Genomic DNA, 13,746 nt, shown 5'->3' on the forward strand with positions numbered 1-13,746 from the left:
CATTATTAAATAGACTGTGTGTAATTTAATCACATTTTAAATGCAGTTGTTCTGTTTCTGGCCTTAGAAGATTATTGGAGAACATTACTGAACAAACAGCATCACGAGTACTGAGGAACACAGCAGACTGGTTAGGAAGAAAGTTGCAGAGAAGTTTAAGGCAGGGTTAGGCACTAAAACAATATACCAAAATTTCATTTGGCGACTGTCCAGTCTTGGAAGAACTGTAAACCCATCAAGACGTGGCTGTCTACCTAAGCTGACACAATGGGCAAGAAGAGCATTAATCAGAAAAGTGGCCAAGAGGGTCATGGTAACTCTGGAGGAGCTGCAGATATCCACAGCTCAGATGGGAGAAACGGTTGACTCAACAGCTATTAGTTGTGCACTATCCAAATGAGGCTTCTATTAAGCTTTACTTATTTATAGAGAACTTTTCACACCCAAATTGCTGTACAGGTCCATAAAATAAGATAAATAGAAAATATAAAATAACCATTTACATAACATAAATAAATAACATTTACAGTAAAACTAATAAAATAAGAGCAGTTAAAACAATAAAAGATAAGAAAAAAAAATAGTAATGAAACCTGACCGTCAACTGGAATTAAAAACAAGTTTAAAAAGATGAGTATTTAAAGGAAAAGTATTTAAAATCATTTAAGGTGTTGACCTGTTCCTTACAGTGAGTGGGAGATCATTTCAACCTACAGCAGAAAAAGCTTTGTCTCCATAACACAGCAAAATGGTGCAAAGAGGCGCATGGGGGAAACGGAGAGGTGGAGCTACAAAGTCGTTTCAGAAAAGATGTGTTTCGCATGTACACACAGAAACACGGAACCACCGTTTTTAAATATTTCCAGTCTGGGATTCGGTTTTAAAAACTCTTGTTTTTCATCTCTAAAGGGCTGGATCACTGTGGACGCAATGCCTAAGCAACAAAATACCTTTGTAAATACACCTAAGCTTGTCTCCGTGTGGACACGGCCTAAATCCACAGACGCTCTCTATCCAGTCTGACTGAGCTTTAGCTATTTTGCCAAGAAAGGGCAAAATGTTCAGCCATTAGATGTGCATAGCTGGTAGGGACATATCCAGGTTGCAGTTACATAGTATTGACTCAGGAGGGCTGAATACAAAGTCATGCCACACTTTTTACATTTTTGTTTGTGGAAAAAAAAACTTTAAAACCATCCACCATTTTCCTTCCACTTCACAATGATGAAAGACTTTTTGGGGTTAAAATGTGAAAGTTTAAGGGGTCTGATTTTTTTTTTTTCTTTTGCAATTCTCTGTAGATTTATCTGTTACACATACAGGGTTCTAACGGGGATTTGATTTTGAAAAATTGTTTTGCAGTGTTACATAGACTAAGCCTGTAGGAGCATTCTCTTCTATCGAGCTAATTTTACTCTCATGTATCATCTTCTCTCTGGCTTGGATTGTTTTTCTCACCTCTTTGTCATCGTCACGTTATCATGGTAACCATGCTGAGTAGAGAGGCCAGGGACAAAGCACTTCTCCTCTTCCATGTATCGCCTCAAGTTTAAGTTTTCAGAAATAGCCTCTTTGCCACCAGTTTGGCTAATTTCTGAAAAAGATTCTAAGATATGTGTGCTAAACCATGTGTGAGAAGGACAGAGCAGCAGGGGGATGATGGGAATGCTGGAGGGAAACAAGGAGTTTTATTGCCATCTATTGCCCGTCACACAGACAAATGATGTGTGCTGTTTACCATTAGTGCTTCATGTCAACATCTCCACATCCCAGCTGGCAAAGGCAAAACACCTTGCATGCTGGACTGGCCATATGTAAAAAAAAAGATATGTTCAAAGCATATTTGCTTTAGGGTCATCATTGAGTAAATTTTAGAGCACATTGTTGACAATACGGTACAGTGTATGACTGTAATATGTTCTGCTGAGTGTTCCATTGCCAGTCTTTTCTCTTACAGAGTAAAGGAGTTTATGAGAAGGTGGGGGAAGCCACAGAGACGGCTCTCAGCACCCTGGTGGAGAAGATGAACGTCTTTAAGACGGACCTGTCGGGACTCACTAAGGTGGAACGGGCTGGTGCCTGCAACTCGGTAAGAGCATGAAGATTTCTCTTTGTAGAAACTGCAGCTTTCATCTTTCAATTCTTTAGAGTTTTACTCCACTCTTCACTGAGCCACAATTCACTGAGGCGTGTGAGGATTCAACCATGCTCGATTCTTTAAAAGAAGTCCTACTACAGCATCTCATTTGGGTTATTGTCTGAACTGTTGACCTTGTCCTGTTTTAGTGTTGGACGTTCTGTGTCATGGTAACGAAGAAACGTCACAATTTCTAAGATGCTCAACATGTTCATCTACCCCTTCCTACAGTTTAAAGTCCTTTTGATTATTCCAGATGATAGTCACAAAATATTTCTCCAACTGTGTGGAAGATGGAGTAATACAGCATGGCCCCTCACCCACCTGTTTCTGTGCACTGCCAGTCAACCAGCTGAAAAAGATGTTACTGTTTCCCTCTCTTACAAGAAAGACAAATTTTATTGTTTGGAAATATTTCCAATAGCGAAAGGCACAATTTTAATAGCTCAAATAATAATTTATATTATGGACTTGTAACTTTAAGGAACTGCCTAACATCCAATCCCAGTTTGATTGGTAGCTATAGTTGCTTCTCTAATGTCATTGCTGTTGGCATTGCTTTGACACACACCTGTATGCTCCAGACCAGTGAAACTGTCCAAAACTCTGCTTTTACTGTGAATGACTGTATTTGATCAGCATCACCTGGCTGCCTCTTAGTTTCTTCATTCATTTGGAAATATTAAGAATCATGATCCAAACATTTTGGCTGTTTTTTTTATTAAATTACTGATACAATGTAATATTTCATTTTTCACTTTTCATAAGTGGTTGAAGCCAGTCGTTTACATGCTCTGTTAAAAAAATATTCGTTCTCTGATGTTAAATCAGACAAACTTTTTCCTGTTTTACATCAGTTAGTATTGTAAAAATAATAAAGAATTTATTTTGGGAATTAATACATTAACGTTACTGGTGTACGTTGGTGTAACTAAGTTCTGTTTGTAGGCCACTTTGGTCACCTTTTCCCCCGTTCCCACAACTTTTCTCTTGGACTGAGATTAGGGTTATATGATGGCCAATCCAAAACAGGGATTTTGTTGTCCTGAAGCCACTTTGTTTTTCGGTATAAATAGGATCAAGACCCATTTGCAATAAAACTTTAACTTACTGGCTGTTTTAAGATGTTGCTTAAATTTTTTCTCAGAATGTTCATTCCTTCTTCCTGATGCCATCCATTTTGTAAAAATGCACAAGTTCCCCCCGCTGCAAAACAGCCCGACATCATGATGCCGTACTTCACAGCTGGGTTGATGTTCTCAGGCTTACAAGCTTGCCTCCCTTTTACCTCCAAATGTAACAATGGTCATTATTTTTTTAATCTCTACTCCATCAGACCACAAAACATTTTTGCAAATTTTAACTTGTGCCAGAGGATGTTTCTGCAAAAATCTGCGGTTAGAACATATTGAAACTTTGTAGCCACAGCACAGGAGCTGTTCATGCTATAAGCCTGACAGTTATAGACAGGATGTTTGTCTTTCTAACAGTCCAATCATAGCTGTTGAACCCCTCCCCTGTGCAGAACTATTTTTTCTCCTCAGTATCCATTCTATAATCTACAGCAACAATAGTTTGCCCCTACAGCTGGCATATCTGCTGCAGGCTCTGCTTTTCTCAGCGTTAATATGCAAGGGAGGCGGTATTTCTCAGCTTGTTATGCTGAACTCTGCCCATGGAAGGGGGCCCCCTCTTTCACATATTTTGTCAAATCATCCTTCACCTTTAGGCGTTGTTTAACCCTGGAGGATATAACAAGTCAATAGGCCAGTCTTATTCTCACACACGGTGTTGTCATTTGACAGATGTTTGACTTTTGGGCGTGAGCTGGTGATCGTTTGCTTATGTCTCAGAAAAAATCTTCCATAAGAATATCTCCTAGGTGCATTCATGTTGCAGTAGTTTAAATATGTGTAGCACTAGACTAGATGCTGCAAAGTTAAACACGCAGGATCTTTAATAAAAGTCAGATTCCTGATCTGTGAACGATTAACAGACTGGTGTTGGTTTTGCAGAGGCGAAATACTTTTCATTCCCTGTAGTTTGGAGCAACTTCATTCCTGTGTCAATAGAGGCCATTAAAGGCCCAGATGTTGTCACTGACAGGATCCCAGTAATCGACAAGCAGCTAATGAGAAGAGTCTAAGTAAAGTCAGACCAAGTATTAGGGAAGTATGCTTTTCATTTGAACTCTTTCAAAAGCCTGCTTCTGATTGTGTATTGAAGGATTAATCTCAGCAATGTCTTAATAAAATGTACTGAAGCGTTTTTTTTTTTTCTGGTTTCTGCTGGAAGTGCAGATCCAGGAAACTGAGACAAATTGGCCCTTATATTCCTCAGATAAACATCCCATAGCTGCTTCTCACAGTGGCAGGTTACAGGATCCAGTTCAAATTCATCGCCTGCAGTTATCTATCCGGACAGTGTAGCACTCAGCCATCTCATTAAAACAGGTTCTTGACTAGAACGACCCCTGCTGGTTGAATAAAGTAGCACATTAAGTGCAGATTAATAGCAAAGGTTCCTTGCAAAAGGGTTCACAAACTTTAATGTATTTTATTGGATCAGAATCAGCTGATTCTGATCCAATAAAATACATTGATTAACCAACATAATGTTTATTGTGAAAGATCAGTAAATGTAATTTCATTTATTTACAAAAATAATGTGAAGAATGTAAAATTGTGTTCAGCCACACTGAGCAAATACTTTATAGAACTGCCTTTCGCTGCTAATACAGCTTCACATGCCTTGGTAGAACATCTCTACCAGCTTTCCACATATAGAGACTATTGAAAAATTCACTGAAACCAGAAAACCTCAAGTGTTGCCCCAGATTCTTCATTGGATTTAAGTCTGGACCCTCACTTGGTTATTATAACACATGACTATACTGTGATCTAAAGCATTCCTTTGTAGCTCAGGCTGTATGCTTAGGGGAGATTGTTCTGCTGGAAGGTGAACCTCCACCCTCCTACCAGCATGACGCTGCCACCATAATGTTTCACTCTTGGAATGATGTGTTCAGGGTGGTGTGCGTTTGTAGTTGACCACAACACATAGAATTTTGAAAGTGGGCATTTAAGTTAAAATTTTAACTTGTCTGACCAGAGCATCTTCTTCCACATGTTTGCTCTGCCTCTTACTTACTTTGTTTCTTTGTTTGGCAAGAATTAAGTCATTTCTCAATCTTCCATAAAGGCCAGCTTAGTGGAGTGCATGAATAATAGTTGTTTCCACCTGAGCTGTAGATTTATGCAGGTCCTCCTTATTGAGCTCTTGGCTGCTTCTCTGAGTAATGCTTACTTCCCCATCCTTTTTAGTTTAGGTGGACGGGCATGTCCACCTAAACTAAAAAGGCTAACCTACGGGCATGTAGGTTAGCAGTTTTATTACATTCTTTCCATTTTCAGATGATGGGTTGAACAGTGCTCTGTGAGATGTTTAAAGCTCAAAATATTTTTGTATAATCTAAGCCTACTATAAAGTTCTCACAGAACAGCTTTATTTATATGGAAAGTAAACTAAGCACAGTTGGACTCTATTTCATAATAAGGGGACAAAGGTTTGTAATCGTTTTAATTTAAAGGTGTTAGAGTAAAATGGGTTGAAAACAAATGCATGCCACACTTTTCAGGTTTTTATCATTTAATAACCCTGCATCTTTTCTGCGTCGCAATTTTGTATTTTGTGTTGGTCAGTCACATAAAAACCCACTAATATGTGACAACAGTTTGCAAGGCACAGTGCTGTACATGAGGAACAGGGTATTTAACATTATGGTCTGCAGTTTAATTAGCATTTGACTGTAGTTGTTCATGATTCTATCTGTCCTTTCTAATGATCCTCTAATGAGCCATATCATCACATAAAGTCGTATCTATAGCAACAACCAGACATGAAGACGAGGTGGTCGAGTGTCACTTCTGAATATCCATTTTTCAGCTGCCAGTGGCTCAGCCTGAGCTCTCAGACACCCACAAGCTGCTAAACTTGACCGATCCTTATAGCTACTTAGCTCAGCCTCTGCCTCTCGGTCTCTTTAGTTTTCTTCTTCTGTGTTGTTTCACTTTTCTACTTCATCTGTTTTGCCAATTAGGTAATCAGGCAGCTGATGAAGAAGGAGTTCACTCTGGAGTTCTCACGTGACCGCAAGTCCATGTCCGTCTATTGCACTCCTGTCAAAGCAGGTGCCCAGAGCAAGATGTTCGTTAAGGTATGTATAAAGACTACAGTCTGGGAGACGCATCTAGAGTACATGTGTTATCAGACATGGTTATATTCTACAAATTCTGTTTCAGACTGTCAAAACAGTTCTCCAGACTGGTAAAAATAAATTCATAATAATATAAAGTCCCTAGTTTTATTTAGTGTTCTGTCCAAATGCTTCTGTCTCCAATGTGTTATGAAATATGAATAATGTCACTTGAAGCAAAGCAGCTCAGTAGTTTCTCACATGGCGTAAGTCGGTTGGAATTAAATAGTCAGAAATTAAGTGAAGAGAATCGCATCCAGAAAAAGCATAAATTAAAGAATCACTAAGAGTGAAGGAAGAGAAACCTAAAGATATAACAAATGATCCGATGCTTATGTAGTGCTGATAGTATGACGTTTCAATTTGAACTTTGTTTTCCCCATGTTTCTTTGTCTGTTTGTGGATTTTTGTTTTTGTTTTGTTTTGTTTTCGTCTCCTCACAGGGTGCTCCTGAAAGTGTGGTGGAGAGGTGTGAGTACCTGCGTGTGGGAACAGCAAAGGTAACTATGACACCAGCCCTGCGTGAGCAGCTGATGTGTAAGATCAGGGAGTGGGGGACGGGCAAGGACACCCTGCGCTGCCTCGCTCTGGCCACCCACGACACCCCGCTACGCAAAGAGGACATGGACCTGGAGAACTCCAGCAAGTTTGCACAATATGAGGTACGAAGGAGTTTAGCTCACGGTCACATGTTCAGACATGCCCATGTTTCAGTCATCTACTTTGGTCTTATTAAGAAATTCTTATTATTTTCGACATGATTAGGAATGTAGCACACGGACTGAAACCAGGAAAATGTCTTTGTGATGCTGTATCCAGCAAGGAAGCTAATATATGCACCCTTGGTAGCATGCTATGAGCAAGCTGTTGCTTGTCAGCTGCCGTTTACTTCAGTGTGTCAGGCTAGCTGTTTTTCCTGCTAACGGCCTCTCACAATCAGTCAGCTGTAAGGTTCTGGTTCTGCAGACCTTAGTGGTATCAGTCTATGCTAGGTTTAACTAAAGGGCTGTAAAAGACTGGCACAAAACTCCAGGTTTCTTGTGTAGTCTGGAAATGTCTAGAACTGATGGATTTTGGTATTTTTCATGTCTGGATAAGTATGAAAATGATAATAGAATATGGAAGAATATCTCTGTCTTGCTTTGTTCCCATTGTCTAAAATTACCATCCATCCATCCATCCATCCATTTGTGAAACCTCCAACCTCCCTTTTTTTACTTCTAGATGGGGCTAACATTCGTCGGCTGTGTGGGCATGCTGGACCCACCTAGGAAGGAGGTGATTGGCTCGGTGAAGCTGTGCAACGAGGCCGGTATCAGAGTCATCATGATCACGGGAGACAACAAAGGCACGGCTGTAGCCATCTGCAGATGCATCGGCATCTTTGGAGAGGAGGAAGATGTAAAGGGGAAGGCCTACACGGGCCGCGAGTTTGACGACCTCACCCAGGAGGAGCAGAGAGAAGCTGTGAAACGCGCACGATGCTTCGCCCGCGTTGAGCCAGCACACAAGTCCAAAATAGTTGGATACCTGCAGTCATTTGATGAGATCACGGCCATGGTGAGAAATTAACTCACTCTAAAGTTGACTAGTATAGATCTCCACTGTTCCCCACCAGAATTTTACACTCTGTATTTGTCACACAGCTTTTATTGAACAGTGTATCTTCTCCTCCATGCTTGTGTTGGGTAACTAACATTTGAACGGTGAAGGAGAAGAGGCCAGTGAGGCGTGCCATGTTTCAGTTCTCTCTGAGGCTGCTCTCTCAGACTGTGCTATCAGTAGATGTCACTCGCTCTGCTGCTTCCTATATGACACACGCCTGAGAAGAGCGGCAGAACCACAGGGAAGGCAGCAAGGCAACAATGTCACCATTTGGCTGTCAGATGTTTTCCAGCACTCCCATTAATCCAGAACTGCTTTCAGACACACTGGCACAGTTTGAACTTGATTCTTATAGAATATATTGTTTGCAGTAAATCTAATGGCCTCAGAAAAAATTCAGATTCAGAGCTTTCATTAAACTGAGATCTTGCATTATCTTATGGATTATGTTCTAACTCAGACAGGAGACGGCGTGAACGACGCCCCAGCTCTGAAGAAGGCAGAGATTGGCATCGCCATGGGTTCCGGGACAGCAGTGGCCAAGTCGGCGTCTGAGATGGTGCTGTCTGATGATAACTTCTCCACCATCGTGGCCGCTGTGGAGGAGGGCAGAGCCATCTACAACAACATGAAGCAGTTCATCAGATACCTAATCTCCTCCAACGTGGGAGAAGTTGTGTGGTGAGGACGAGATCTGGACCTCCACATGAGACTGTCCCTGACCTCTGCTGATCTGCTTTCTCTCTGCCTGTCCACAGCATCTTCCTGACGGCCATCCTTGGTCTCCCCGAAGCGCTGATTCCAGTCCAGCTGCTGTGGGTTAATCTGGTGACTGATGGGCTTCCTGCCACCGCCCTGGGCTTTAACCCCCCAGACCTGGACATTATGGACAAACCCCCCCGCAACCCTAAGGAGCCACTTATCTCTGGCTGGCTCTTCTTCAGATACCTCGCCATTGGAGGTAGCATGAAGTCTGAGATGATGACAAATTGATTAAAAGTTAATTATTAGGTTATTATTATAATGCTGCACGGTGGCACAGTGCCACTATTGCCTTGCAGCAAGAAGGTCCTGGTTCGATTCCCGGCCAGGGGTCTTTGTTCTCCCTGTGTATGCGCGGGTTCTCTCCGGGTACTCCAGCCTTTTCCCACAGTCCAAAAACAGGAATGTTAGGTTAACTGGTTTCTCTAAATTGCCCTTAGGTGTTACTGAGTGTGTGCATGGTTGTTTGTGTGTTGCCCTGGGATGGACTGGGGACCTGTCCAGGGTGTGCCCCGCCTCCTGCCCATAGACTGCTGGAGATAGGCACCAGCTTCCCCGTGACCCACTATGGAAGAAGCGGTAGAAAATGACTGAATGACTATTACATATAAAATTATTCTAAATTGTCCCTCTAACTTATACATTCACTATCTTGCAAAAATATTCATATCCCATATGCAACAGACCAAGACTAAGTAGTGTAGGATCAAAGTTTAAGGAAAATAATACATTGTTTTCAATATTTTTTACTAATCCTAAAGCTGTAATGTGCATTTATATTCATTCCCCTTGAGTCAATACTTTGGAGAACCACCTTGCACTGCACTTACAGGTGAAAAGTTGATTTTATTTGACCAGTTATTTATTCAAATTGGTTAAAAAGTTTTTCTATCTAGGGAAACCCAGCGGATTGCATCGAGTCAGTGACTTGTACAGGTCCTTCTCAAAATATTAGCATATTGTGATAAAGTTCATTATTTTCCATAATGTCATGATGAAAATTTAACATTCATATATTTTAGATTTATTGCACACTAACTGAAATATTTCAGGTCTTTTATTGTCTTCATACGGATGATTTTGGCATACAGCTCATGAAAACCCCAAATTCCTATCTCACAAAATTAGCATATCATTAAAAGGGTCTCTAAACGAGCTATGAACCTAATCATCTGAATCAACAAGTTAACTCTAAACACCTGCAAAAGATTCCTGAGACCTTTAAAACTCCCAGCCTGGTTCATCACTCAAAACCCCAATCATGGGTAAGACTGCCGACCTGACTGCTGTCCAGAAGGCCACTATTGACACCCTCAAGCAAGAGGGTAAGACACAGAAAGACATTTCTGAACAAATTGGCTGTTCCCAGAGTGCTGTATCAAGACACCTCAGTGGGAAGTCTGTGGGAAGGAAAAAGTGTGGCAGAAAACGCTGCACAACGAGAAGAGGTGACCGGACCCTGAGGAAGATTGTGGAGAAGGGCCGATTCCAGACCTTGGGGGACCTGCGGAAGCAGTGGACTGAGTCTGGAGTAGAAACATCCAGAGCCACCGTGCACAGGCGTGTGCAGGAAATGGGCTACAGGTGCCGCATTCCCCAGGTCAAGCCACTTTTGAACCAGAAACAGCGGCAGAAGCGCCTGACCTGGGCTACAGAGAAGCAGCACTGGACTGTTGCTCAGTGGTCCAAAGTACTTTTTTCGGATGAAAGCAAATTCTGCATGTCATTCGGAAATCAAGGTGCCAGAGTCTGGAGGAAGACTGGGGAGAAGGAAATGCCAAAATGCCAGAAGTCCAGTGTCAAGTACCCACAGTCAGTGATGGTCTGGGGTGCCGTGTCAGCTGCTGGTGTTGGTCCACTGTGTTTTATCAAGGGCAGGGTCAATGCAGCTAGCTATCAGGAGATTTTGGAGCACTTCATGCTTCCATCTGCTGAAAAGCTTTATGGAGATGAAGATTTCATTTTTCAGCACGACCTGGCACCTGCTCACAGTGCCAAAACCACTGGTAAATGGTTTACTGACCAGAGCACCTTCTTCCAAGACTCTAGTAATGGCATGCATACCTTGCTGCTCTTCTTTAAAGATCAGATTAGTGAAGTTAACCTTTAAGGATGGATAGGAGTGGAGTGTAGAAATAAAAGTTGTCCAGTCAAAGGATTCTTCCACCTGGGCTGTGGATGTCTGCAGCTCCTCCAGGGTTACCATGGGTCTCTTGGCTAATTCCCTGATTAATGCTGTCTACCCCTTTAGTCAGTTTAGGTGGATTAAATTACTCATTGATTGCACTAAATGTTAAGTCGTCTCAATGCAAAACCGTGTACATTTTTCACATATGCAAAACATTCTGTTTACCATGTTTCCTTTTCCTTCCACTTCAAAAGTTATTCACTTTTTTGTGTTCATCTATCACATAACATCCTAATAAAACTCATTAAGGTTTTTGGCTGTAACATAACAGCATGTGAAAAAGTTCAAGGCGTATGGAAACTTTTGCAAGGCAATGTGTATAGCAAAATGTGCACATATGCATGGTATCTCTTGGAAAATCAGTGTTGCTGTACTTGTTTTTTCCTCTTAAGATTTGATCTCAATTTTATGTCTTCCTTTAGGATATGTGGGCCTTGGAACAGTGAGCGCAGCCACATGGTGGTACCTCTTTGATGAAGAGGGACCCCATGTGTCTTTCTACCAACTGGTGAGCTCAATCTGTATATTGCATTTTTTGACTGTTGGAGCAAATCTCTGGCCTTGAAAGTTTCAGCTATGTTTTAGCATAAATCCTCTCGCTCTCTCTTCATGTACAGCGACACTTCATGCAGTGCACAGAGGACAACCCCATGTTCCAGGAAATCGACTGTGAGGTGTTTGAGTCCCGCTACCCCACCACCATGGCGCTGTCCGTGCTGGTCACTATTGAAATGTTTAACGCCCTCAACAGGTCAGTGGTCCTCTGATGTCGAGTCTGAATAGACAGGCCTTGAATGTCAGGACTGTCAGATTTTTATTAAAGGGATCAGACACTGTCATCCAGCGAGAACACAAGCCCTTTGAAGGAGAAACTGAGTTACTGTGTGTAGATAACAGCTGGAAACACCACTGACAGCGATTTACCAAGAATGACTTAATGTAGCTGCTGCTATAGTTTTGAACTACTTGACTTAAGTAGAATAAATAGGTTTTCAGAGGCAGGACTTGGCATTTGATCAGATTTGTATTTCAGGTTTGACTGCTGCTCCAAATAATATTTAATAGAACCTTAACACTATCTGACCATCAGATATTGTGATAAATTATATAATTTTACACTTTTTATGTGGTTGAAGCATGGCTGCATTATAAAACATGGAATTCAGAAACATGCAAGAAGTATTAAGAAAGAAAAAGTGCAACAAATACAGTCTCATTTCCAACTCAATGAACAATCATAACCAAAAATCGTGTAAGTATGGGATAAAATCATTTGGAATGCAACGATCTGAAAATTTAGGCCAATATCAATATTAATATTGCTTTTATGGCGAAGACCCGATATGTACAGATATTATTTATATTATACATATTTCTCCACCCTTTCAACACAGTGAAAAAAACAACCCTACACTTACATTCTTCTGCTTCAGGTAAACACCCCTCAGTCCTGCGCTGCATCAGTCACATGCACAAACTATTATCAGATGGCCAACCTCCTCCCCTCCCCCTAAAGAAACACAGAGACAACCAGCAACAAGATGGAAATAATGATCGGTTGTTAGTATTGGCCCAGTTTTACTTATGTTGCCAATGCCGATATGTTAAGAATTGACTAACATCAGCCGATACAGATGTTAAGGCCAATATATCGTTCATCCCTAAAAATAATCATGAGCAGTATTTGTAACAGAGGTAAAAAATAATAGGAACATGATTCCTCATTAGAAAACTGACTTGTGGAAAGCAGACTGTGCATGTTACGTTTTAGACAGATTTATTTCAGAGTGAGGAGCTTGATTTTTGTTTTTCCTGAACTGTTGGAACATCTATCTTGACAGTTTGTCTGAGAATCAGTCCCTGATCAGAATGCCTCCTTGGGTCAATATTTGGCTGCTGGGAGCCATCATCCTGTCTCTCTCCCTCCACTTCCTGATCCTGTATGTCGAGCCTCTGCCGGTGAGTACGCAGAACACCTAAAGTTTCTGACCATGCTCAGTAAACAAACTAAAAATGTAAGGCAATACATAAAGATGTGTGTATGTAGTCACAATAAAAATAGTTTAAAATCAAAAACCACCTTATTATATTTTTTTACATAATTCAAAAATATTTTGATTTGTACTAAAAATACAAAAAGAAGTAGAGAGACATTGACTTGTACTTTGAATTTGACCCTTTTTGGAGACAAAAAACTAATATATGTTTTGTCAACCAGCTGCAATAAATTTATTATATCTCTTTTATCTTATTATTTCTCCATCCAGCATCTTAAGCCTGGTGTTCGTTTAGGAATAAATTTGTGTTGTTCAATGTAAAAGTTGACCAAAAACACATGAAATATGTGGGGTCATACAGTTTGTTGAACACTATGTAGTGTGCTAACTTTTTCTCATTTTTCTGCATTACCAAATATTTCTGAATGGGTTTTCTTTGCCCCTCAGCTGATCTTCCAGGTGACCCCTTTGACCTGGTGTCAGTGGATTGTGGTCCTAAAGATTTCTATCCCAGTCATCCTCCTGGATGAGGCACTGAAATATATTTCCAGGAACCATTTAGAAGGTAAGTTAAGAGAACCCACTTTACAAGACTGAGCTTATTCAAAGTTGGTTCCAGTTTGTTCCTTTTTTGTAATGTTAAGCAGCTTTATTCATCCACTGATCCTTTTTCTGCTTCTTCTTTTTCGTGCTTTCCATCTCAGCATAAACTTTTATCTCACCTTCTGTGGAAAGGTATTGCAGCTTTTTTCCAGCCTTTGTCTTCTCCGCTGTAGAAGCGTACCAATATAAGCTGCTTATT

General features: G+C 40.9%; 1 protein-coding gene across 2 annotated transcripts in view; it reads left to right on the forward strand.

Moving 5' to 3' along the window:
• atp2a3 (ATPase sarcoplasmic/endoplasmic reticulum Ca2+ transporting 3) overlaps positions 1 to 13,746 on the forward strand; it is a 69,963-nt gene that overhangs the window by 53,058 nt on the left and 3,159 nt on the right. The window contains exons 11-21 of one of the 2 annotated variants that reach the window (XM_047378956.1): positions 1,958 to 2,089; positions 6,237 to 6,353; positions 6,836 to 7,054; positions 7,617 to 7,952; positions 8,458 to 8,678; positions 8,756 to 8,958; positions 11,370 to 11,455; positions 11,565 to 11,698; positions 12,789 to 12,906; positions 13,392 to 13,509; positions 13,649 to 13,679. In XM_047378956.1, the coding sequence (XP_047234912.1) occupies positions 1,958 to 2,089; positions 6,237 to 6,353; positions 6,836 to 7,054; positions 7,617 to 7,952; positions 8,458 to 8,678; positions 8,756 to 8,958; positions 11,370 to 11,455; positions 11,565 to 11,698; positions 12,789 to 12,906; positions 13,392 to 13,509; positions 13,649 to 13,653 (1,689 nt within the window). In that variant the 3' untranslated portion in view covers positions 13,654 to 13,679. The remainder of the gene's footprint in view (positions 1 to 1,957; positions 2,090 to 6,236; positions 6,354 to 6,835; positions 7,055 to 7,616; positions 7,953 to 8,457; positions 8,679 to 8,755; positions 8,959 to 11,369; positions 11,456 to 11,564; positions 11,699 to 12,788; positions 12,907 to 13,391; positions 13,510 to 13,648; positions 13,680 to 13,746) is intronic. The other variant, XM_047378955.1, reaches the window with a different exon arrangement.

Source organism: Girardinichthys multiradiatus, chromosome 11, assembly GCF_021462225.1.
Source record: "Girardinichthys multiradiatus isolate DD_20200921_A chromosome 11, DD_fGirMul_XY1, whole genome shotgun sequence".
NCBI lineage: Eukaryota > Metazoa > Chordata > Actinopteri > Cyprinodontiformes > Goodeidae > Girardinichthys > Girardinichthys multiradiatus.